Below are 27,166 nucleotides of genomic sequence, written 5' to 3' on the forward strand. Positions count from 1 at the left end.
AATAACCTGTTCCGACCTACATACAAATTCAACTTAGGAACAAACCTACAGAACTTATCTGGTACTTGACCCAGGGACTGCCTGTACTGTATAGGCGCTTTACAATATGATGACCCTATAAAAAAGCATTAAATATCTGAATTTCTATCTGTTATCCATTGGTTCCTTCCTTCCAAAATTTTTTAATTTTGTAAATTGTAGAAGGAAAGAGGTCATGGATACCGAATAAAGGATGACTCCAGTCTCGGTGCCTGGATCTATGACAGTCCATAACTTGGTTATGATGGTAGATTACCAGCATCCAGAGTTACGTCTGTAACTAGAAGTCGTTTGTAAGAAGGTTGTTCTTAGGTCAGGGACCGTCTGTATTATGTTTTAATTAATTCAGTGAAACAAACTTCAAATGTTGAAACATTTTTTTATTGAGTGTCTCATTACAGAAGGCATTAATCATGTCTCTGACTATTCCATGGACGGGGTGGAATATCCAGGTGCTTCTCCTCCATTACTGTTTTTCTATTTTCTTAAATCCTATGAAAAATAAAAAATACATATGGAATCAATAGGCGATCATGCGGAAATGCTTTATTTTCAACGACAAACAGTCAATTAGCTGTTTTTTTTTAATTTTTGTTCATCGTTTTTTTACTCCATACTTTCAATCTTCTTATATTACTTTTATACTATTACTTATTACTATATACTTATACTATTACTATTATATTTTACTCACATTTAGGGACAGCTCACCGTTTCTCAGTTCTTTAAAAAGTTTTTTGTATCAATTATTGTGAGCCAAAACCCAGTGCAGAAACTACGCAGTGATAAGGTATAGTGGAAGGATTTGCACCTTATTAGTGTGTTTTGACTACTTTTGGCAACTTTTGCATAAAAAAATTAAACATTGTATGATCAACCCCAAATATTTTCCATCGGCAAACAACTACTTTAATTGGTAAAAGAGCTTCAGGCAGTGTTCGTATAAGAGCCCTAGTGTCTCTATGGTTGATAAGACTGTAGGAGTGACATAGCAGCATCTTCGACTTTACAAAAAGCGGGATGATGAACTTTGAGCAACAAGAATTATGTGTCCGCTTTTAAAGTTTCAAAAATACATTTCTAGTATGTAAGTTTCAAAGCAGAAATCCAGAAGACAGTAAAAAGTAAAAACACTGTGCGGCACATTTACTTACCTGTCCACGTTGCGATCCCCGATCCGGAATGTCCAACGATCATGGATTGTGCTGCAATTCACTATGAGCATGTACCCGATATCCTGCATGTGTCGCTCCCCGGTCAGGTCCGCCGGAGTTCACTGCACTTCCTGGTGCATGTAAGTGCATTGGTTGCGACACAATTTGAATTTTAAATCCCGAGCTCTGTCCGAATCAGTCGGATCGTCCGACGACACGCCCACCAAATTCTGTCGCATGAAAGCCGGTGCCGATGCCCCAAAACCTGATCACGTGCAACACACTCCCCTTCTAAACCCCTGTCTAGCTGTACGATCCCTGAAAACGTCGGAAAACCTGATGGTAATGCAGCCACTGGACCATTAGTAAATAAGCCCCTGTGAGTCCATACCTTTAGCAAAACACCACTTGGAGCCATGGACCATGGCGTTGTAGCAGCAGCCTCTCTCCACACACTGCTCCTCTGTTATACCTGGGTGTCCACAATCTGCTCTCTCCTCAGCGCTTACTTCACAGTGAGCTACAACTGAACATGGACAAAGAATTAGGTTTTTTTTGGTATCCCTTTAAATATTTTCTATAAAGACATAATCACATGTAGGTGATGGCCTCCTACTCTGCCCTTCCATTTTAGGACATGCCCATGACTGGTGTTAGTGGACCCAAGAAATGCAAAGCTCCGGTACATACTTACATTTGCGGGTTTGGGTCACCCTACCTAACCCTAAACTTCATTAGAAGTTCATGTCTGGATACGGCTCAACCCCTCCCCCCCCCCACTGTGTCATTAACTGCCTCATTTTGTAGAGGATTGTATCTCCCTGATGACATAATTGGTAGCAAAGACCCTCCCAGCATGTTACTGTCCATGACAAATGCTGGCCACTTTCAATTTAAAGGGTTTATTTAAGGGAAACCTTGTTTTTATGCATTATGAAGCAAACATACCTTGAGAATGCTGTAGCTACACTTATGCAGAAACATATTGTGTTTAATCTCTGAGCTGAGTGGTTTTGCTGAAAAAAACTATTATAAAATGAGTCTGTCGCTCCTGTGCCTAGCTCAGCACTTTTCTTCTTATACTGCTCAGGAGAATGATGTAATCACTGACAGGTAGAAGTAATCAATCGCTGCACCATCCCCCAGCTACTGTGTATGAGTGATCCCGCCCAGGTTGATCAGTCCTGTCTGGACAGTGCAGACAGCTCGTGTAATGTGTTTATGTACTGCAAGAAGCAAGCAATCCAGCTTCCCCAGGTCCTGAATGTCATAATTGTTTTTTCAGCAAAACCACTCAGCTCAGGGATTAAACAAGATATGTTTCTGCACCAGTGTAGCTACAGCATTCTCAAGGTATGTTTGGTTCATAATACATGAAATCAAATGGTAGATTTTCTTTAAACTGTGAACGCACGTACTAGCCTAGATTTAGCTTGATAAAGGTCGAACTTCATCAGAAGTTAGGGTTTGGCTCAATCCTCCCCCCACACCGTTAACACCCATGATCACTGCTGACATTTAAATTGCTGTGCCCAAACATACAGAAAGGATTGCGACTCCTCAATTACATGCAGTAATTTAATTGCTACCGGTAACTTTGACAACAGCATTTAAACAGTTAACAGCACCGATCGCAGTTGTTACTGGAGGGGCAAATAGAAATATTATCTACTCAAAGTATCGTGGCATCATTCCTTACCTCCACTACAGGGGGCGTAGTACTCCACCCCAGCATGCTCCGCTGTAGAAAGAAATTATCATTAGAAATTGTACTAAATTATGACCCGTAGTATATGCAAGTTACATATAATTACAAGTTACACAGACTAATTAATGTACATTAGGTGAGAAAGATGAAACGGGTCGTGCAGTTTTCACAAATATATGTAATTGTTTGTATAATGAATAGTTATACACTGTCCCAATATACTTTCTGCAACAATTCTTCCCAGCTTTCTAGTTCTTTTCTTGATTGTCCTTTAACTCTAAGCTTCTTTATTTACTTCCTAAAATAGTCCCTGGTGTCATGTGATGGCACACAGGTGCATTAGGTGTATTATCCCTTGTCATGTGATGTCACACAGGTGCATTAGGTGTATTATCCTTTGTCATGTGATGTCACACAGGTGCATGGCTTGGTATAATACACAGCTCTGATTACTCTGAGATATAACAAGTCATGCACCTGTGCGACATCACATGACCAGGGATATAACTAAACCATGCACCTGTGTGACATATCATATACAATGACCAGGGACATTACTAAACCATGCACCTGTGTGACATCACATGACCAGGGATATAACAAACCGTGCACCTGTGTGACATCACATAACCAGGGAAATAACGAGCCGTGCACCTGTGTGGCATCACATGACCAGGGATATAATGGCCATGCACCTGTGACATCACATGACTAGGAATATAACGTGCCGTGCACCTGTGTGACACCATATGACCGGGGATATAACGAGCCGTGCAACTGTGTTACATCACATGACCAGTGATATAACGAGTCGGGCACCTTTGTGACATCACATGACCGGGGATATGACAAGCCATACACTTGTGTGACATCACATGAACAGGTATTTATCAATTAGAAGTATACAATGAAGCTGCCTGTTAAATGACAGCAAGCAGAGATCTAGAAAACCACAAGTAATTCCTACATAGAGTATATTGGAAAATTGTGTAACCGTTCATTAAACAAACTAGAACATTTATTTGTTTAAAGTGGACTAACTCATTAAGCTTTGAGGTTTTTTATACACTTATTTTCAAGATTTAAGCTTCTGATCTCTAGGGATCTGACCCTCAGGGCCCCCAACAATTGGGAAATTAGGGACTTCAACAACTTCATGTGGTAGTGACTATGTGTGGTCACCATCCTTTTCTCTTTGGCTAAAATACAGTGCTGTCCCATTAAATCACTCAAGCTGATCCTATCCCAAAAACCTCATCTATTACTGAAATAAAGGCCCAATTCATATTAATTCAAAAATGTATTTGACCTTTATTGCGATAGTATTATAGTAAAGAGGACTATAAAAATCATCTACTTTATCCTGTAATATTTTCACCTACCTGGATCATAATAATCACTGACTACAATAGTTGCAGGCTGCAAATTCTCTACTATTGTCTCTTGCTCCAGGGAAAAGGTGAAGCTTTCAGTTTCATGAGTGAGCTGCAGAAGATACATTCAACCGTTAGCAGAAGAAATCCCTCTGTAATGTTATACTATCCTCCTGTGTATTAATTACTTTACAGAGCTCAGTATCATCTGCAAATATTGAAACTCTACTTTGTAACCCCTCTATGAGGTCACTAATAAAAAAAAACTAAAAAGAAATGGTCGCAATACTGACCCCTGTGACCCCCACTGGTAACTTCAACCCAATCTGAGAACGTGCCATTGATGAGGACCCTGTGTTTTCATTACTAAGCCAATTGCTTCCCCAAATACACAGATTTTCCCCTTGTCCCAGCAGTCTCATTTTATGTACCAACCTTTTATGTGGCACTGTATCTGAAAAAATCCAGATGCACAACATCCACAGCCAGTCTAAAACTTACCTCCTTATAGAAGCCATTCAGATTAGTTTGACAGGTCCGATCCCATGCTGATGCTGGGTTATAAAGTTATGAACAGTGAGACACTCCAGGGCAGCATCTCTAACAAACCCCTCAAATATTTTCCCAACAACCTAGGCTAGACAAACAGGTCACTTTTAAGACCTTTGTTTAAATACTGGCACCACCAGTCCTGTGGAACAGAACCTGACCTTAAAGGCAAACTCTCATCAGAAATTGGCCTAATAAATGTCCTTTTTTTACTTTTTTTACTGTTTGGGGTTATTTTTACTTTCTATGGCAGTTTTTCTTTCAGTCTCTATTCTTGCTGCCTTCATCTGTTTCTTACAGAATTTATTTTTTATCTAATTATCCTGTAACGCCTCATTGCTACCTCATTGCTATTGTTTTAGTAACTTAAGTAACCTTATCCTTCTTGTTCAATGCCCTCCATAAAGAACTAGTTAACCACACTGGTTAGTTCCTGTTTCTATTGTGCTAATTCCCAAATGGTAGATGTCGTGCACAGGATCTTTTAAAAATATTTATTAAGGTCCTCCCATTCCTCCCATAGGACCTATTTGTCCAGGAGTGCCCCCCCCCCCCTTCTCTTGTTGGGTCTTGTAGCAGTTGTGACCGGTAATTGTCTTATTGTTATTGCCAAAAGGTTTTTTAGGACCTACAAGTTTCTGCCCCCAGTCTATACCAGGGTAATTAAAGTCCCCCATGATGAGTACTTGTATCATTGTAACCCCAGCCAAATTTTTTCTCCTCTCTGTTTCAATTGGATTTAAAAAATTTTGGTTTGTCATAAGAACCAGGATTAACAATAAATCTGCAAGTCAGGTGTCCTTAAGTCGGGGACCGACTGTATTCATTTTTTTCCCTTTATCTCCACCCATAAGGACTGTACACTCTCATGTTCCTCACCAATATCTTCTCGCCGGACGGGCATGAGGCTTGTTTTCACATATAAACAAACCTGAGGTGTCATTTGGATTGCAGAATGAAAGACAGAGCCAACAAAGCCTGGTAATACAGATTTTTTTGTTAATTTCACAGCTTTTGTATTTCATTTCCAGCTTCCATGTACACAGCATGAAACACTGACACTAGGAAGTACATTTTGCTATGCATATGATTCTGTAAATTCAAAATCCAGAGCTTTTCTATTTTTTTTAAATAGGAGAGCAAAAAACTGAAACACCGAAACCAAAAAGCGCATTGGCAGGAAGGGGTTAATAGAAAATATTGACCACTGATTATGAAACTGAATCTATAGCTCACCTTGTTCATGTAAATGGAAATCTTCTTGGCTGAAACTTCTGTTCTGCTCACTGCTGGATTCTGCTCAAGCTACCAAAAAAATAATAAATTATATAATAAATTTAGGCCGAATAAAAATAAAGCAAGAACCCAATACAAGATTGATATCAAAGAAAGACAATAAAAATGTTTCAAACCACTAATATTTAGTGACCAATAATTTAATATGGTTAAAAATTGATTCCACTTTCTGACTACCTGGCTACTCCGGTGAAATCACTGTGGATGTCGCATCACGCTGGCGCCGATACTCATTCAAGTCAAAATATTGACCTAGGCTCTCGAGCCAAATTACATCTAGTGCCTTTTATGAACACATTGCAGATGTTTCCATACATCTGCAATGTGTTCTTCACACATATTGTTCTTCACATACTATTGTGAAGAACACTGTTCGGCACATGTTTCTTCCGATAAGTTAGCAGATGTACGGAAACATCTGCTATGTGTTCTTCACTGTGTTCTTCACTTAAATGATTCTGTGTTCACTGTTTTTATTGTATTCTTCACTGTTCTTCACTGTGTTTCGCTAAGTAAATGCTCAATCTCGAGCCGGCAAGATACTCGTTCGAGCAATGAGCCGTTTCGAGTACGCTAATACTCGAACGAGCATCAAGCTCAGACGTGTATACTTGCTCATCTCTAATAGGTAACATACCAACCATCCCATAGTCAAACTCAAAACATCTCTCACAATTGGAGACAGTTTGCAATATATATTTTCTAATACCAGCCAATAGTCTTCACCTCTTTAAGACTGTTTTTATCGGGAACATATCCTGATAGAGGCTCAATCAGGACCACCACCATGTTTGTGCACTTTCGCTTTCCAGAATAACTACAAAAAATGAATAGTTCAGATGAAAAACATGAAAAATATAATATGGTAAATCATTGGCATTCAATTAGAATGAAGAACATGTTAACATGGCAATAGCACGTCACCAAGCAGAGGGCAGCATATGATCTAGAGCTAGATCTTTGGAATATATTATTCCAGTAGGTGTAGATCCCGGCGTTGCCCAAGAAGGTAAATAACTGCTCTCAGCTATAACAAAATAGAACTGTCTGTCTCTCACTCACGCTCCCCGTCTGTCTCTCTGTCACTCACGCTCCACCGCCTGACTCTTACACTCACTCTGCCACCCCTGTCTCTGTCACTCACTCTCCCGTCTGTCTCTCTGTCACTCACTCTCCCTGTCTGTTTCTCTGTCACTCACTCTCCCTGTCTGTTTCTCTGTCACTCACTCTCCCTGTGGCAAAATAGAAGCTGAGATGTGATTGGTTGCTTATTGCCACAGCAGACAATGGCTTCTGTATATGATAGTAAGTCATATACTTACCTCACACCTAAGCTGTCTTATACTCATTGCCTATAGTAACCAATCAAAGCTCAGAGCTCATATTAATGACCTGTGGCAGAACAGCAACCAATCATGGCTCAGCTTCCAACTGCCACAGCAGCAGCAAACAATGGCTTCTGTATATGGTGGTTAATAAGTGGATTTTGGAAAGCGCAGGGTGAAAATTTCGGCTAGAAACTTAGTCTATGACGTCCCCTGAGTCACAGAGAGCGGCTGTGCAAAGTTTGGTGATTATAAACGCGACGGTGCAGATTCCTTTAACTGACATACATGCACACATACATACATGCACACATACATACATACATACACTCAGCTTTATATATTAGATGATTTGAGTATTTTGAAGTGAATTGTGTAGAACTTCTGAGAGAATTCAAAGATAGAGTCTTGTAGTTCTGCTTTGTCTGCCCATGCACAGTGACTGGAAGCTCTACATTTATACAGTCTCATAGAGAGAAAGCTGCCACTCACTCATTGTGGGCAGTGGATGCAGGACAAGTTTTTTCAGCTTAAATGGAATGAAATGTTATCTCACCTGACTTCCACGTGGACATCAAACCTCCTCTGTGATTCCTGGGAGCAGACAGATGGCTCTGTGGTCACCTTGAGAGAAAACTCGCCTTTCTCAGGAGGAGCGTTGTAATGGACATGGGACTGCAAACCGAAGGCTCACATATTATAACATGTACAACTGACAATCACTAATGGGCAACGTAAGCAAAATATACAGTAACTGTTGCATTGACATTACAGACGATTATGGGACTACTAGCTTATATTACTATGAATTGCCAAGGGCTTATTTTCATCAAGGTTTGAACTTGGCAGGTCAACTCTTGGACTAAGGCTCAGAATCCATGGAAAAGGACCACATTCAATGGTAGCCACATCCTCAGGTCATGGAAGAAACTTACAACTTACACAAAATCATAGACACCGGCCTTAGAGTCTCTAGGCAACTGGCCTTTTACAAAACCAGATAACAAGATAGCCAAACCATGGAAAGGATATTACTATTCTTAAGCTGCTCTTCTTGTCATGGGATTTTCTTAATGTAAGTAAATCAAGCAAAATTCTTGGTTCATACCTGGAAGGAGACGTAGCCCTCACCAGTAGCATGAACAGTATATTCTCCAGGAACCTCTGGAAGATCAACTGTTTGTAGAAGAAGACCATTGACTTTGTCCACATGGACAATTTTCTCGAAACCAGACTTTGAGCGAATGGTCACTGTTGAGTCTCCCTTCTTGTTTTTGATCAGTTTGGCATACAAAGCCAGAGCTTGAAGACCCAGGGCTGTGTCCTACAGGACAGAAGAGGAGGAATTTACATAAATGAAACTTGCAACCCAATCATGTAACTTGTAAAAGTTAAACTCATTATATTGGGGATTTTGTGGTGCTACAGTTTACAATTTTTCATTGTTTTGACTTTATTTTATTCTGCAATTGACATCCACAGCACCAACACCACCTCTAGCTTGTCTCCTCTGCTGAAAGTTATAAGATCTCAAGGGTAATGTGAGATTAGTTTAGTGAGGCCATTAGAAGGTGTTGATGCTATAGCATGAAGGCTCAATCGAACTGCATACATGTATTGCTAGAGGTAATCTTATTTTTGAATAGAATTCAACCTGAGAAGAATCGAAGCCTCCATATCGATTTTGCAGGCTCACTATCCAATGAATGATATCAACGATTTTGCCCAGATTTTTAGTGGTGGTTGCCTTGTCAGAAAGCAAAGCTAAGATAATATATGATCCAGTTTCGACATGCTGTTCTGTTTCCCAGTATCTTGATCCCTCTGTTTAGGAAAAATGAATAAAGAACATGTTTGTACATGAAATCTTTGATAACAAATAAAGAATATTGAGATAAGCAAGTGATGGAAAGCTTAAGTGTAAATATGACTCCATCAAAATTTTCTAGCTACGTCCAAGATTCTTATAGCCTCTTTTTTCCATTACGTATCAGTCAAAATAAATATAATATTATGTATATATCCATAGACAAGAGATGAGGATCCTTGAGGACCACCGTATATATAGATGCACAGCTATCTGAACACCTGACGAGATCAGCGCTAAGGGTGAGCACGCACTATTTTTGTCTTTTCCTTGTTTGCATTATCGTATATATAGATGGGTTGTCTTCGATTGAGTGGTCTCTGCTACATATGTATTGGCATTTCCATGATGGATATTGAATTGAAAGTGTCCAGCTGACATGTGGATATCTTGCCAGTCGCACATTGAAGGCCTTACCCTAAAGATACATTTGTTGTTTCCCGGAGAACCCCATTCGGCAAGTAATTTTGGTACATTTTACAGTGCTGACTTGGTAATGTTTTACCTTTTTTAATGGCCTTCTCATCCAGTTTCTTCAGCATCTTATCTCTCAGCTCATGGTCTCCAGACAAGGTGAAGGCATAAGCCATAAGAGCTTGGGTATATGAAGATGTATCATGGTCTGTTGACTTCCTCAGACAGCTCAGGGCATCTTCCACAATAGATCCCTATTAAGAACATAAATAAATCACGTTTGCTACAAGATCTAAAATACTTTATAAATGTGATGGCCTTCACATGGAGGACTGAGATAAAAATGGGTTCCCTATTTTAGAAACTGATCAAACTTATGAGTTAACTTTCCTGCCATAGTACCAAGGCCACCATGAGTTTATAAAAACCTTGGCAAAGTTTGGTTCACGCGAACGCACATCTGGTTGGCCAAGAGTGGACTGGTCTTCAATTGAGAAGGTTACAACACTGAATCACGAGTTTGGACCCTCTTTGATATGAAGTCAGGACACCTACATGGCTCTTGGAGATCGGCATGTAGTATTACTCAATTATCAAGTGACTCACGTTGTATGGTCTTTTATGTTCCAGAAGAGCGATCAGGGCATATGCAGTACGAGCCATGTCATTATCGGCCTAAAATGAGTAAACAAAGGTTTAAATGGGTTTTCCCTTCTAGTTTGTTTATGACTTATCAACATATCAACCCTGGGTCCTGCTCCTGTCTTTGGAATGGAGTCTTATGACCCTGGCCAGAGACGATTGAGGGCTGCACATGCACAGCTGCTCCCCATTCAACTCTATAGGAATGAAGCCAATTGCCGAGGCTATATGCTACCTGCCTGCCATGATAGATTTGACATCTCAGATGCAGGACACAAATCGATTATTTATTCATGACATATCCTATGGAAATGTCAGAAATAATGTAGATGGGAAACTTTTTTTTAACATTCAACAACCAAAATTGGCTATATAGCTCTAGAAAATACGTCTAGTCATACAGAACATTTCATCTTTAGCAGATGCAAGTGCTATATGCTTGATCATATAATTCATGAATGGTTAAGTATGGCCACAACAGGATCTTCCATTTAAAGGAAATCAGGAATATCATTTTTATCCGGTGACAGGTACATGTAGCCTATACTTTGCTGATGTTAAAAATGCCTTTATCAGCATTCTGAATCATTTCAGTACTTTATATAAGTTTGATTCACATTATCTAGCTCTGTCAGTAGCATCTGGTCCTGGAGGGGGGGGGGGGGGGCAGGTGCAGCTTTTGTGTGTCTCCTCATTCATTCTTCTTCTCCTCCACACCACCCCCTCCCTTCCCTGCCTGCTCAATGCACATGACAGGAAGGGAGGAGGGAGCTTATTGGGTGTGGAGGAGAAGAGAGTAACACAAGCACACACAGGCTGCAGCTGCCCCTCCCATAGGACTCGCCACACGTTGCTGGGAGGGAGTCAGGTAATGTGAATAAAACTATTATAAAGTACTGAAACGATTCAGAATGTTGACAAAGGCATTTTTAAAATCAGCATAGGCTATAAGAAACTGTCACCAGTCAATTGTAGAGAGCCCATGGTGGGGCCACATGATCAGTATGCACAGTTTTAAGTAGAATATAGATAGATGCACCTCCATTTTTTCTTTAGTATATTGACTGATGTGACAAGCAATTTATGTGATTAAACAATGTTCACCTCTAGTCTATTATTAAAGTAAACACTCTGGTCTTGGAAGCAGCCATCAGGTGATTGTATCTTGTGCAGCCACTTCACAGCTTGCTGGATGTCATTCTCATCAATGTGGATCCAGTTCTGAGCGTGGCTGAAAGTCTTGACCACTAAAGCCGTAATCCTATGAAGAGGTATAATACATTAGTTACAAAAAAAAATTTTGGGGGAAAACCATTAAAAAAAGGCCACAACTTTAATATCAGATAAAAAATTGCTACTGTCCAAATCATCGATCACTGGTTTACTGCACAATATAAGCTTAAATTATGTCATAATCACAAAATGAACAATACGTTTTAAGCCTCACATTTTTTCATCTAATAATTACTTAGATTTAATATAACCATATGAGGGCTTGGTTCTGACTAAACAAGTTACATTTTGTAATGGCACTGGTTACATCATGTTGCACTGGAATTCCTAGCTCCCACCAATGGCATTTGACCTTGGGGGCCTATCAGAGTACAGCTACATGTACATTTTATAATTTATTCATATTACTTAAGGTGTCCTACTTAAGGACACCCGACTTAAAGACGGCCCCTAGTTACAGATGGACCACTCTGCCCACTGTGACCTCTGGTGAAGCTCTCTGTATGTTACTATAGTCCCAGACTGCAATGATCAGCTGTTTTTTTTTTTGGATTATTATTATCTTTTTTGGCATACAATTATATGAATACATAGGATGGCTGTATGCTGAGCATCTGTTTAAAGAAACGTAATGGTAATACTAATGTCTGGCCTGGGGCCCAACAAGCTCAGGGGCCCACCACTGGATCCACCAGTTGGTTAGTCCGAGTCCCATACAATACATTGGAGTGTAATTTGTAGAAATTTCCTTTCTTTTCTACTGCAGATTGGGATAGTGCCTCATTCTGTCTTTGTATTTGGGTGTCCTTTTTCAGGGTGCTCACAGATTATCTTTCCTATGATTTTTTTTTCCACATATTCCAAAATGGCTCCTCTGATACAGAGATCCTTGAGAAAGGGGGTAGTGGTATTCTTCTAGTGGTAAATATCTGGCAATATTTGGCACTGCCAAGGGTTGCTTTGGTGCTACAGAAGTAGTTTGAATGTAGTCTAAAAGTATTTATTTATTGGTGATGCCTCGATACTACCAGATAGTTGTGTTTTAAAGGATATCAATCATGATAAGTTAGGGACACTTACTCATAGATCCTGACACCGTGACTGTGGTATCTTCTTATATTTATCTATGGCCTCCTTCCTTCTAAAATCAACTTTTATAATTATGCTAATGAATCAGAAGGGCTTGGTGGATGTTAAAAGAGACCGGTCATGCTTTAGCTTCAAGGGCTGTTACATTGTCTACTAAAGTCCAAGAAATTTTTCTCAAAAAAGCCGGAGCACGTTAGGATAAGAATCAAATAGTTTTATTAGGTATCCATTAAAAATGTTGCACTAAGCATGTGCTAACAAGGTGCAGGTATACGACCTACGCGTTTCAGCTTAAAACAAAGCCTTAACCCCTTAACGACTTGGCCTTTTTTAGTTTTTTCACTTCCATTTTTCACTCCCCACCTTCAAAAATCTATAACTTTTTTATTTTTCCACATAAAGAGCTCTGTTATGGCTTATTTTCTGTGCAACAAATTGCACTTCGTAGTGACGGTATTGAATATTCCATGGCGCGTACTGGGAAGCGGGAAAAAAATTCCAAATGCAGTGAAAATGGTGAAAAAACACATTTGCGACACTTTCTTGTGGGCTTGGATTTTACAGCTTTCACTGTGTGCCACAAATGACATGTCTAATTTATTCTTTGGGTCGGTACGATCACGTGGATACCAAATTTGTATAGGTTTTATAATGTTTTCATACATTTAAAAAAATGAAAACCTCCTGTACAAAAATTTTTTTTGGGATTTTACCATCTTCTGGCGGCAATAACTTTTTCATACTTTGGTGTACGGAGCTGTGGGTGGTGTCATTTTTTGCGACTTTTGATGGCGTTTTCATTGCTATCATTTTTAGGACTGTGCGATCTTTTGATCACTTTTTATTAATTTTTTAATATTTTCCAAAATGGCAAAAAAATGTCATTTTTGACTTTGAACGCTATTTTCCGTTACGAGGTTAAACGCAGTCGAAAAAACGTAATTATATTTTGATAGATCGGACATTTTCGGACAATATCCAGAAAGCTTCCCTTTTCAGAAGGGCTTTCCTCCAATTACCCCCTCTGGCTGGGCGATTAACTCTTTCCATGCCGAAGAAGCGGAAGCACGACAGATCTTTATTGTGCATCTCAATGAAGTGTCTAGCTGCTCCTGAAGCATTCGAATCTCCATTCCTAATACTGGTAAGATGTTGGGCAATTCTTGTTTTTAATTTCTGTATTGTACAGCCTACATATGTGACCTGGCAACATGTACATAAAATATTGTAAACCACATATCTTGTGTCACAATTGATGAACGTCCTTATCGAACTGATTTTCTCTTCGCTTACTTTAAACTGTACTGTAATGTTTTATTTAAGGCTAGGCAGCATACATTACTGTACATCGATTACCCCCACATTTAAAGAACCCTTTTGTTGATAGCCATGTATTGATGTGGGTTTCAGTATTAACTGTACTTGGTGATAGAATGTTGTCTAGTGTTCTACCCCGTTTAGCGACACTTCTATGCCCATTTTTCATAATTTCACATAATATGGTATCCTGATTTAACACTGGAATATATTTCTTGATAATATTTTTGATGGCATTAAACTGTAGGCTGTAAGGAGTACTAAAGGTAGGCACATTGTTAGTGGTGTTACCCAGTGGAGGTATATTTTTTCTTTTGAGTACATTTTTCCTATCCACTGTTTTGGCTCTTTCCCTGGCACATTCTAACATGGATTTGGAATATCCTCTTTTATTTAATTTTACATTGTCTACTACTGCTCGCTTAGCACTTCTCCCCCACCCTCTGCCTGAAATAATCTCTCACATTGGGAGTGTTCTCCTGCAAAATAAAAGAGCATGTGAAGCCAAAGTATGGAAGAGCTTTGGTAACGCCCCCAGAGCCCTTCTTATCAGCATAAATATAAAAGTTGCTTTCAGAAGGCAGAAGGCCACGGATAACAAATATAAGGAGATCACCACAGTCACGGTGCCTGGATCTATGAGTAATGTCCCTGGTTTACCATGATGGATTTTGATGGGAGATTTCCTTTAAGCCAGCCTTTAAATTTCAGAAACCCTACTGTTTACTCAAATCCAAATAATAAAAAATTCATATAATGTGGAAGAAATTCCATTACTATTTAATATTATTTATTAGAAAATTGGTCTTTTTGCACATACCAAAAGTTAATGTTATCGTCGTCTTGGAAAGAACCATAGGTTCCAATGTCAGATCTAAATGTCAATTGTTTCTGGTAACCTAGAGAAAATTTAAAGCATAAAATATTAATGAATATTTACAGTAACTACATTATCGTATTCTATTTCCAAGCCTGTTTTATGAAAAATTTGAACTGTAACATGTAATTAATTTAGTAGAGTGCACTACTTATATCAAAGACACACATTCAGAGCAGCTACCACTGGGGGAAGATCACTGCATCTCCATAATCTGTAAAGCACTAAGAAATTAATATTAATAATAACAATAATAATAATTCCTTTATTTATATAGCGCACACAGATTATGCAGCACTGCACAGAGCTTGCCAAATCGGTCCCTGTCCCCAATGGGGCTCACAATCTAATCAACCTACCTGTATGTTTTTGGAGTGTGGGAGGAAACTGGAGGACCCGCTTACATGGAGAGTACGGTAGATACAAAACTCAAATTAAGGATTATTATTATCAGCTCAAAAAGACGTTGGTTGGCGCTGGAAACATGCAATATCTTACAATGTCATAGAAGTTTGTCGCACAAGGGTTGAATGATTTGGTGGACAAACCAAAAGGTTAAGAACCCCCCATTCAAAAAGGTAAAATAGAACTTCCTAGACCAGCTTTTAGCTGCTCTAATAGTGCATCCAAAATGGCGCCACAAAATCAGTTGGAATAAAAGAAGCGGCAGAAAAGTGTCGGATTCACAAGTGGTGCAGAACAAGTTGTGAGTGTTGGATAACCACCAAAACTGTGACACTTCATAAATAAGGCACAAGGGGGAATTTAATAGGTGATAATAAATGACCCTCGTTGACTCATTAGCGTCAACCTGTTTACGAATGCAACTGGTCGCACTCTCACCAAAGCAAATGAGTTGATTCTTAGCTGACTGTTAGTAGTGGTGACCCGTCTATGACATTCATATAACCTTGCAGGGGTTGTTGTGGTGAGACTTTGGTCATTTATCTTCAAGTTTTCTCCCTTTTTTCTTTTTGCAACTTTTTTGGGCACATGATATATTTGCGCTTTAATTTGTGACTTTTCCATCCGGTATCGCGTACTCAGTGCAAAAAAGGTAAAATGAGCCCATTGGCAATTACATCTTTGTGATTCCTGGAGGATTACAGCATCCCTCGGACAGGGATTCCTCTCCACGCAGAGCTTGACTATTCCTTCTATGCCCCACCCGAGGTACATGTCCACCTCCCCCTACCCATTTACCCTACCCCTAGCAGAAACTCTGTCGGCTTGAGAAGAACCGTTCTCGTCAACAGAATTAGATGTGGTCGTGAAAGTCCCTTCCCTCAGTGGTTATTCCAGAAAATTCAACAAACACTTTCAATACTGAGACCCTGTCCTACTGAAAGCATTCAATACTGTATCCCCGGAGTGTCCTTTTCCCCCACAGGCCACCTCGGCACATGTCGAGGTTATCTCTAAGCCAGGCAAGGACCCTCAATCCTGTACAAGCTACAGACCTATTTCCCTGTTTAATGTCAATTTAAAAATGTATGCCAAGCTTATAGCTAACTGATTGAATCCCCTAAATATCCTTAAAATGACCCTCGTTCTACAATTGTTATATCTCCTGCAAACCATCCCCATTGCTATCCACACCTTCTTCTGGGAGAGAACTAGAAGGGGTTTCACTAATTTCATCTGGTTCCCAGGCCGCCCTAGAGTGAAAAGGGACACACTGATCTTACCAAAAGATAGGGGAAGAATGGGCCGTCCGCTGCTCACACTAGATTGCTCGATTTCTTTCATCACAAACGTTCTGAGGCTCGGGTATTACTGGCGCAAAGTATGTCCCAGGGAGCTTTCTACACACCCTTGGAACTGGTTCCTAGGGGCTCTACTCCCCTCTCGTTCTCCACTGGACACACACTGCACATTTTGAAAGGTCTAGGTTCGCGATACTCCTTGGTGGATATGCAGGGGCCACTCACACCCATCATAGATTATCCTTTATTCCTGCCAGGCCTCTCAAAAAGTCACTTTCTCTCTGGAACGCAGCATAAACCCCTTCAGTTAACACTCTTCAGCCGATATCCATACTTCTCACAGGTAGCACAACGACTGCCACTCATCACTATCAATATTTTCAACTGCAACACTTTCATGACTTCATTAAGATGCACACCCAACTCTTGCACAGATGTGTACGGCACCAACCCACATATCTCATGCCCTTTCGGTGACATACAAACTATTAATCAACCCCAACCGCTCATCTACGCCATCATTCTGTAAGGCATGGGAAACACAATTAGGGAAAATATTCTGATAGTCAGTGGACAAAATGCTTTCTCTGGCTCAGAGGGCAATTATAGCCTCCAAGCACCAGGAGACCAGTTACAAGATTCTAACTAGGTAGTATAGGGTACCCTCACTTCTATATAAATGGTTTCCATCAGTCCTGGATAGGTGCTGGTATTGTGGGTCCACGGGAGATACAGTGTCACACATCTGGTTTATTATACTCAATAAACTCTTGAATGAATCGGAAAAAAACAAGAAAAGACACGCACAAAGGTCCTGACTAAAGATAAATGACCCCCTTTGAGTTTAGACTTTCAAGAGAGAATAAAAATAATAATATCCCTCTAGATCCTAATCCTTACTTACCTTTAACCAGTGCTTCTACAATATTCGCTTTCCGCTCAGGTGTCAATTCATTTGTGTTATCAAGATAATCCATTGTGTACAGATATCTAGACATCTTTGCTATGTTCTGTTCTCCACATCCATCAGGAAGATAGAAGATATCCTCCAAATTGAAAACAGCATTGGCCATGAGGTCACCTGGCAAAACAGGTTATAAATGACACATAGAAAGCCAATATATACTGTAAGATTATACTTCACTACTAAGTACAAGTTTAAAGAACAGGAATAGATAAGAGACATGACTGAAGACGCCTCACCCATAATGAGCATGTGTGCACGTTCTGAGCCTTTTACGAATCTTTCTGGTAGAGCCAAGGTGATATGGATATCCTCTTTATCTTCTGACATGAAGGAAAACATTAGAAATAAAATTAATACTCACATAATAATTATTAATCCCTATTAAAAATCAATACCCACGGTACAGTAAATATAAAATATGGGGAAGATGACTTATAATATAGTGGAAAGCTATTTTTCTTAAAGGGTTCTTAAAGAAAGTGACCCGTAAACCATTACCAGTGTAGCCGTAGCAGCTAAACACCTTCAGATCATGTTTCTTTAATGAGCCAGTGTGGTGTCATCATGCATATATTCATTATGGAAAGATGTCAAATGGTTGTATAAAGCCAGGGGGTGTAGAGGTCAACACTGAAGTCAAGTTCTTTCTTCCTTAGAATTTCCCTCTCTACTGTAATCAACAGCTCGGCATCACAGGGTCATCACTAACTGAGCCTTCTGAGACAGGGAGAGCTTGACTTCAGTGCTAAACTCCATGACTTTATTAAATAAATCATACTAGTGTATTAAGTTAATGTCTGCTGATGGGTTCCTTAAAGCCGTGTCCCAACCTTGTGGAAACGGTCACTTTTACATTTTCTAAATTTTTAACTGAAAATTCAATATTGTCACATATAAGATACTCGAGTATAAGCCGATGTGGCTAATTTTACCACAAAAATTCACTTGAGTATAAGCCTAGGGAGTGAAATGCCCTCCCAACCAATCATCACAATGATTAGAAAGTGGTTGTGGTCCTTCATTGTTTTGCACAGCATTACCACATCTGTGTCAGTGCGGCTTTACATTTTACAGTAGCTAAACATGGAAAAGCTTGATTCACTCCAATGGACTATGCAATACCAAACTTATTGAAAATACGTTCCACTAAAATATCAGCATGAAGCTAACAATTTGAATGTATTTTTAAGTTTTATATGGATGTAAAAGTCATTTTTTAGATAGGTATATTTGATTCCGACATTGATGGATTGAGAATATTTTTTAAATATATAAGTAAATTCTATAGTCAAAAATTATATGTAGTGGTGACTATGCTGACACTTATGACAGCTACATATGTATTGACGGCTTTCTGCTGGGTCCTGCTGGGGGCCGGGCTGGGGCGGGCTATTTAAAAATAATAAACATGTACTTACCTCCTCCGGAGCAGCTGAAGTCCCGCGCCGCGGTCCGTCTGATCCATGCCCTTGTTTGTTTACAGGGGCACAGAAACTGCGCACAGGGAGCTTCCGGGCAGCTCCTCCCGCCCGTCCCTATCTCTCAGCATTGTAGGGAGCTGGGAGATGGTGTCGGATGGGAGCTTCCGGTTGGCCTTGTAAATAAACCGGCACACAGATCAGACGGACCACGGCGCAGGACATTAGCAGTGCCAGAGGTGGTAAGTACACATTCATTTATTTTAAATAGCCCGCCCCAGCCCGGCCCTAAATTATTCCTAAACTCAGATAACCTCTATAAGTATATTGGTTACAATACCACGACTACTTATTACATATTGAGGGATCTATTATCTGGATAACCAACGATAACTTGGTTACACCCAGGGGTGTAACTTGAGGAGGAGCAGAAGGTGCAGTAGCAATGGGGCCCAAAAGGCTTAAGGGGCCATAAAATGTGACTTTCCTATATGAGAAGGCTTGTACTATAAACCATACATTATAGTTTGGGGACTGGCACAGACTTTGCACTGGAGCCCCTCAGTTTCAAGTTGCACCACTGGTTAAACCTCTTAAAGTGTCTGAATACATGGGCTTCAGCCTTTGACTTTTGCATTACACTGAAGCTAAATCAATAAAACTGCCATGCATGCTGTATACTAGATATATTATGATACAAATAAAATAAAAAATGTGCCAAAGTTTTTTGTGTTTTTATTACCTGGTGGGTATATAAGGAAAGTCTGGATTTTTTCCTCTTCACGACCCCTGGCCTAATATAAAGCAAAGATAAAAATGTATTTTCTTCAATTGTAGGGATATGACATAGAAGGTGTGAGAGATATCATATTTCTCTCAGACACCATCTTTTTCACCCAAACTCCATTTTGCTCACCGTCATCCATCTCATGATTCAAACACCATCTTCCTGGGAGAACAGTGTCTTTTTAGAAGAAATGAAACTTAGAGCATTACAACATTACTTTGGGAAAATACCTTAAGGGGAGGTGCTCAAAGTATATTCAAGCTAACCTATAGTATTTCAGTATTTTATCACCTTTTCACGCTCTATATAAAGCATTTCTGTTTTCTATATACATGGCTGCGCACCCTGAATAAAGTGTAATTGAGTACATTTACGACCAGCTGTCTGTGTCTTTCTGTGTTGTTCATCCCAACGCTGGGAACAAAAACCTATATAATCTGGTAATCACCTTACAACTGAGGAAGGGTTTTTGGAGCCCTGGATAAAATCTCTAACAAAGGGCAAGAGCTTGGTGAGGAGTAAAGCTGTCAGGGTATACTCTGTGTCTTGGGGAGTAATTGCCAAGGAATTTTCTTTTGGTCTGGTTATTTTTTTAAGAACAATTAGGAGAATTTGGAGATTTGGTCAATTTAGCAAATGGGTTTTACCGCTCATAAATTTGTGCACATGGGACAGAAAAGAGAATATGACCATTATATAATTCATTAAAAAAATTAGAGCAGAAAATAACAGTTTTTACAACTATCTGCAATTATCAACCAAAAACTAGCCATACACAGTAGCCCGAACATTGAAGTAAAGCCATTTTAGTTGTGGAAAAAGATCTCTTGGAGGCATTAAAATCTCAAAGTATACAAATGCATTTGCTGACATTTGTATTTTCTTTGCAGTCCAGGTAAGCCCCCACCCAGGGCCGGCGCCAGGACTAGGCATACCCGGGCAAGTGCCAGAGTCTAGAGCTGCTTTGGGGCCCACATAAGACTGTGCATAAGGAATCCATGGGGCTGAGGGGGACTGTATCTAATGAATACATAGGGGTGATGGGACCTTATATAAAATACCCATGAGGGGGCTATTTGGAATGATAAACTAGGGAATATTTTAGATAATATGAGACTGGTTTAGTTTCTGAATTTTTAATGTCACCATGTGAGTTTACTGCAAAGGGTCCCACTGAGGCTCTGTCACCCAGTGGCCTACTGAAACCTGGAGCCGACCCTTCCCCCACCTATACAAAGGTCATTTTAAGCTACACCACTATTGGATTGGATATTTGCTCATATATTTTCCAGATCACAGCTCACCTTGACCAAAATGGTTTTCTCAACAGAATCTTCCCTTTGCTGTTTATTTATCAGTAAATTGTCCTCAGTACATTTACCATCCAACTCTATAGAGCCGCTGTGCACATGTATGTTCAACGTTTCTGTAAAAATAAAAACATAGAAAAATATTGAAGTATTTTATTCTTAAATGACTGACTTGGTTCAGAACATAGGGACAAAGATCAAGTGAACGTGTTTACAATTGAATCCTTGCAATTATCCTGTGACAAATGATCTATAGGATCGCAAAGCTGTCCGACGTATTCATGAGGGGGCGGGTTGGGGCGTGACTAGGGGCGGTGACTGCCGCCTAGCGCATGGCAGTCAATGCCGGCCTATGGAGCGAGCGGGGCGGTCCGGGGTAGAGTCAGCGCCTCGGACCGCCCCCTCATGAATACATCGGACAGCTTTGCAAGCTGTCCGATGATTACACTATACCCCGCTGCAGTGTTTGATAGCGTTACCGGAGGCTATCACTCTAACACTGCGGCGTTTGATCAAGCACTAGGAGCTGCTTACTTTAGTAATAAATGGGGTGACAGGTCCTCTTAAAAGGCATGGACATGTTTTTGTACTAACAATCTTCAATAAAATTACTACCTTTAAGATATCTACTTAAAACGAATTAGTGTTCCTTTGAGTGTAAATTTTCCACCTTTCCTCCCACCTCCACACCAATTGGGCATGGAGGGGAGTGGAGGGTGTGTTAGGGGGGTGGAATGATTTTTATTGTAGCTTTTTTGTGCACTTTCAACTGTTGGGTGGAGACTTTGCTCTTGTAAATCTCCACCCCACCTTCCCTGCCCATAGAATTCTGGGAAACCTCAGTGAGCTTCTGTCTTGTGGCTGGTAGGATCGAAATAACAGAAACTTCAGAGTGTAAAGCTGATTAGGAAGAAAGCTGGGAGGATACTAAGTACCAAAGTAGGAACTTTGCTCTGATAAAGTAGTGATGAGCAGAACTGAACCATAATGTTCAGGTCTGTGCAGGACATTCCTGGTTCAGGTTCCCAAAGCGAACCGGACTTAACCCAGAAATTTGGGCTTGGCCTTCAGGTCAGTCCCCCATTCCCCAGTGGTAACACTCATGATCAGAGCTGGCACCGATTACGGGTGTTAACTCTTTAAATGCGGATGAATTGTTACTCCTCAAGGAAGTCATATTCTTTACATCTACATGGATAAATTACTTAGTTTTAGTGCTGTAACATCCCAGGTGAAGCTGTGTGAATGTCCCTCACAGACACATCTGGCCTGCTCCTTGTTCTTGACTGCCGCGAGGTCCTCTGAATCTTGCAATGCCACAGCAATCTGTTGTAGCAAGAATAAAAGTAAGATCAATAAGAAGGTTTGTTTCACCTAAATTGAAAACATTTAAGAGCAAGGAAAATAAATATAATAAAAACAAATCATCATCATCATCATTCTAATAATATACTTAAAAAAAAAAAAGTTAAATCGATTCAAATGAAAATATTACATTACACATACCGTATATACTCCAGTATAAGCCGACCCGAGTATAAGCCGAGACCAATAATTTTACCACCAAAAACTGGGAAAAACAACTGACTCGAGTATAAGTCGAGGGTGGGAAATGCATTGGTCAAACCCCCCCAGTAGTATACAGCCTGCCAGCCCCCAGAAGAATACAGCAGCCCCCAGTAGTATACAGCAGCCCTCATGTAGTATACAGCAAGCCCCTAGTAGTATACAGCAGCCCCTAGTAGTATACAACAGCCCCTAGTAGTATACAACAGCCCCCAGTAGTATACAACAGCCCCTAGTAGTATACAACAGCCCCCAGTAGTATACAGCAAGCCCCTAGTAGTATACAGCAGCCCCTAGTAGTATACAACAGCCCCCAGTAGTATACAGCAAGCCCCTAGTAGTATACAGCAGCCCCTAGTAGTATACAACAGCCCCCAGTAGTATACAGCAGCCCCCATGTAGTATACAGCAAGCCCCTAGTAGTATACAGCAGCCCCTAGTAGTATACAGCAGCCCCTAGTAGTATACAGCAGCCCCCAGTAGTATACAGCAGCCCCCAGTAGTATACAGCAGCCCCCAGTAGTATACAACAGCCCCCAGTAGTATACAGCAGCCCCCATGTAGTATACAGCAAGCCCCTAGTAGTATACAGCAGCCCCCATGTAGTATACAGCAGCCCCCATGTAGTATACAGCAAGCCCCTAGTAGTATACAGCAGCCCCTAGTAGTATACAACAGCCCCCAGTAGTATACAGCAGCCCCCATGTAGTATACAGCAAGCCCCTAGTAGTATACAGCAGCCCCTAGTAGTATACAACAGCCCCCAGTAGTATACAGCAGCCCCCATGTAGTATACAGCAAGCCCCTAGTAGTATACAGCAGCCCCTAGTAGTATACAACAGCCCCCAGTAGTATACAGCAGCCCCCATGTAGTATACAGCAAGCCCCTAGTAGTATACAGCAGCCCCTAGTAGTATACAACAGCCCCCAGTAGTATACAGCAGCCCCCATGTAGTATACAGCAAGCCCCTAGTAGTATACAGCAGCCCCTAGTAGTATACAGCAGCCCCCAGTAGTATACAGCAGCCCCCAGTAGTATACAGTAGCCCCCAGTAGTATACAACAGCCCCCAGTAGTATACAGCAGCCCCCATGTAGTATACAGCAAGCCCCTAGTAGTATACAGCAAGCCCCTAGTAGTATACAGCAGCCCCCAGTAGTATAGAGCAGCCCCTAGTAGTATACAGCAGCCCCCAGTAGTATACAACAGCCCCCAGTAGTATACAGCAGCCCCCATGTAGTATACAGCAAGCCCCTAGTAGTATACAGCAGCCCCCATGTAGTATACAGCAGCCCCCATGTAGTATACAGCAAGCCCCTAGTAGTATACAGCAGCCCCTAGTAGTATACAACAGCCCCCAGTAGTATACAGCAGCCCCCATGTAGTATACAGCAAGCCCCTAGTAGTATACAGCAGCCCCTAGTAGTATACAACAGCCCCCAGTAGTATACAGCAGCCCCCATGTAGTATACAGCAAGCCCCTAGTAGTATACAGCAGCCCCTAGTAGTATACAACAGCCCCCAGTAGTATACAGCAGCCCCCATGTAGTATACAGCAAGCCCCTAGTAGTATACAGCAGCCCCTAGTAGTATACAACAGCCCCCAGTAGTATACAGCAGCCCCCATGTAGTATACAGCAAGCCCCTAGTAGTATACAGCAGCCCCTAGTAGTATACAGCAGCCCCCAGTAGTATACAGCAGCCCCCAGTAGTATACAGTAGCCCCCAGTAGTATACAACAGCCCCCAGTAGTATACAGCAGCCCCCATGTAGTATACAGCAAGCCCCTAGTAGTATACAGCAAGCCCCTAGTAGTATACAGCAGCCCCCAGTAGTATAGAGCAGCCCCTAGTAGTATACAGCAGCCCGTAGTAGTATACAACAGCCCCCAGTAGTATACAGCAGCCCCCAGTAGTATACAGCAGCCCCCATGTAGTATACAGCAAGCTCCTAGTAGTATACAGCAGCCCCTAGTAGTATACAACAGCCCCCAGTAGTATACAGCAGCCCCCATGTAGTATACAGCAAGCCCCTAGTAGTATACAGCAGCCCCTAGTAGTATACAGCAGCCCCCAGTAGTATACAGCAGCCCCCATGTAGTATACAGCAAGCCCCTAGTAGTATACAACAGCCCCCAGTAGTATACAACAGCCCCCAGTAGTATACAGCAGCCCCCAGTAGTATACAGCAGCCCCCATGTAGTATACAGCAAGCCCCTAGTAGTATACAGCAGCCCCTAGTAGTATACAGCAGCCCCTAGAAGTATACAGCAGCCCCCCTGTAGTATACAGAAGCCCCCATGTAGTATACAGCAAGCCCCTAGTAGTATACAGCAAGCCCCTAGTAGTATACAGCCAGCCCCTAGTAGTATACAGCAAGCCCCTAGTAGTATACAGCCAGCCCCTAGTAGTATACAGCAAGCCCCTAGTAGTATACAGCCAGCCCCTAGTAGTATACAGCCTGCCCCCACGGCCCTTAAAAAAAATAAACTTAAATACTCACCCTCCGATGTCAGCGCGGCTTACCGATGTCCCCGATGTCGGTGCGTCCCGTCTTCATTCTTCTCCGCGGCTCCGCTTCACTCTTCCGGCATGGATGCGGCCATGTTTTCTTCTAGCAGGCGCATACTATGAGGCGGCCGCTGCTGACGTCATAGTATGCGCAGCCACGAAGAAAACATGGAAGAAAGAAGAGAGAAGAGGAGTCGCGGAGAAGAAAGAAGACGGGACGCGCTGACATCGGGGAGCCACGCTGACATCGGAGGGTGAGTATTTAAGTTTATTTTTTTAAGTGGGTAATTTTTTTTTGGTAATAGACTTAGTGTATAAGCCGAGGGGACGTTTTTCAGCACATTTTTTGTGCTGAAAAACTCGGCTTATACACAAGTATATAAGTAAAGTAATATATTAAGTAAAGTAATTGTGATATACATAACATAACACACTCATATATAAGATAGATCACTGGGAATATTTCATTTCAATATTTAATAGGAATGTGAAAAAAAAAGAAAAATGCAAATAAAAACAAAAAAATTAAAAATAATTCATGATCAGAAAAATTATTTCAAATAACTCACCCAAAACAAGTAAGAAATATCAGTAGTTAATACTCCAAAGTGTTCTATCAATAATTAATGATAATTAAAAGATGATTAAACCATGACCAATTGGGGCAACTTAAAATGTTCTAAAATTGGCTTCTTACCCTTGTATTTGTGGGTGTTACTTTTCTTACCAGAATGCATTTCTGCACGTAGCTGAAGACCACGGCTCTCAGTGTAAATCTCTCTCCTTGTACTACAGAGTAGGGGACAATGAGGTCTATGAAGTAAGGTTGGAATGTGGTGAGCTCAACATTGCTGACAGCGGCAAAACCGTTCTTCCCCAAGCAGAAGGCGTCAGTCACCCACTTAGTGACACTGTGAGGGGTTTTGCGATTGACTACCGCGTGTCCATCAGAGCTGTAAAACATATATAAATTACATTTATAAAATAATGATATCTGTATGTTTTAAGGTCTGGATCCAATTTACAAATGAATAAATAATTTTACTCAAAATCAATAATAAATTGACCTTGTCTCATATGCTGTATATTGACACTACATATCCCCCCACCCCCCAGATCATTGTGTATTGTATTTTGGTCAACAGTAGAGGTATGAATGAGCCACTAGTTATAGAGGCCTGTCCTCTCCATTCGTCTCTGTGGGGCTTCAGAAGTAAAGCCAAGTCCCATCTTCCCCCATCTCATGCCGTCGGGAAGAGGTGAATTGGAGGAAACATTGTGATGATTACCTGGCCCTAAACTGATCTTCATATCAGGACCCTTAGGACAAGTAAGTACTTATTTCACGAGACTAGTTCTAAACATTTTAATGAAACTTAAAATAAAGTTTATTTCAATTTTTAAAGTGTTTCTTATCAGGCAGGACACTTAGTTACGATGTCATAGGAACCCCAGCTCTTACTCCCATATTAGGTGGTCCTGCCCCTTAATTATTCCGTATTGGTATGTGATATAGAGATTTTTCAGTCAATGTACCCAGGGTCTCCTACTTCGCTCTCAAAGCTTCTCTTCCTCCACAATCTCTCCCCGACTGATGATTACTGTTCTCGTAAACTTCTTCTTGCTGCCAAATCCCTAAATCCTTTGCATCGTAGACAATCTATAACAACCCTTGGTAGCACAGATTGCCAGCCCGGAGGAGATTGATTCCTAAGAGATCACATTTAGAGAAATCAATTTAGAGAGTTATGGGTTTCATGGTCCTCCTTCTTCCAGGATTAGAGTTGTCCCTCCTTGCTGAATGATAACTCACCGATCTCCTTTACATAACCTTAAAACTAACAGGTCTGTCATTTATGTAGCATTTATGTTACCAGTTTCACCCCCCACCTAGATACCCTTCGCCCTCTATCTCTTCCACTCATCTCGTAAATTTACAGGAATCTATTAGTTAATTTGCCTAATCATATACTATATATTAAGGTTTGGATTGAAGGAAGATCTATCCTAAATGCTTCC

At 40.9% G+C, this 27,166-nt stretch overlaps 1 protein-coding gene across 2 annotated transcripts in view; it reads right to left on the reverse strand.

Moving 5' to 3' along the window:
• Positions 1 to 398: 398 nt before the first annotated feature.
• LOC140106764 (pregnancy zone protein-like) overlaps positions 399 to 27,166 on the reverse strand; it is a 60,305-nt gene continuing 33,537 nt past the window's right edge. The window contains exons 19-37 of one of the 2 annotated variants that reach the window (XM_072131382.1): positions 25,875 to 26,100; positions 22,277 to 22,397; positions 21,066 to 21,187; positions 19,717 to 19,768; positions 17,793 to 17,876; positions 17,494 to 17,670; positions 14,827 to 14,905; positions 11,472 to 11,628; positions 10,332 to 10,400; positions 9,817 to 9,979; positions 9,099 to 9,268; positions 8,553 to 8,768; positions 8,001 to 8,119; positions 6,846 to 6,936; positions 6,060 to 6,128; positions 4,284 to 4,386; positions 2,893 to 2,934; positions 1,585 to 1,719; positions 399 to 531 (exon numbers count right to left, since the gene is read on the reverse strand). In XM_072131382.1, the coding sequence (XP_071987483.1) occupies positions 506 to 531; positions 1,585 to 1,719; positions 2,893 to 2,934; positions 4,284 to 4,386; positions 6,060 to 6,128; positions 6,846 to 6,936; positions 8,001 to 8,119; positions 8,553 to 8,768; positions 9,099 to 9,268; positions 9,817 to 9,979; positions 10,332 to 10,400; positions 11,472 to 11,628; positions 14,827 to 14,905; positions 17,494 to 17,670; positions 17,793 to 17,876; positions 19,717 to 19,768; positions 21,066 to 21,187; positions 22,277 to 22,397; positions 25,875 to 26,100 (2,221 nt within the window). In that variant the 3' untranslated portion in view covers positions 399 to 505. Of the gene's footprint in view, positions 532 to 1,584; positions 1,720 to 2,892; positions 2,935 to 4,283; positions 4,387 to 6,059; positions 6,129 to 6,845; positions 6,937 to 8,000; positions 8,120 to 8,552; positions 8,769 to 9,098; positions 9,269 to 9,816; positions 9,980 to 10,331; positions 10,401 to 11,471; positions 11,629 to 14,826; positions 14,906 to 17,493; positions 17,671 to 17,792; positions 17,877 to 19,716; positions 19,769 to 21,065; positions 21,188 to 22,276; positions 22,398 to 25,844; positions 26,101 to 27,166 lie in introns of both variants that reach the window. The other variant, XM_072131381.1, reaches the window with a different exon arrangement.

This window comes from Engystomops pustulosus, chromosome 11, assembly GCF_040894005.1.
Source record: "Engystomops pustulosus chromosome 11, aEngPut4.maternal, whole genome shotgun sequence".
NCBI classification, from domain to species: Eukaryota; Metazoa; Chordata; class Amphibia; order Anura; family Leptodactylidae; genus Engystomops; species Engystomops pustulosus.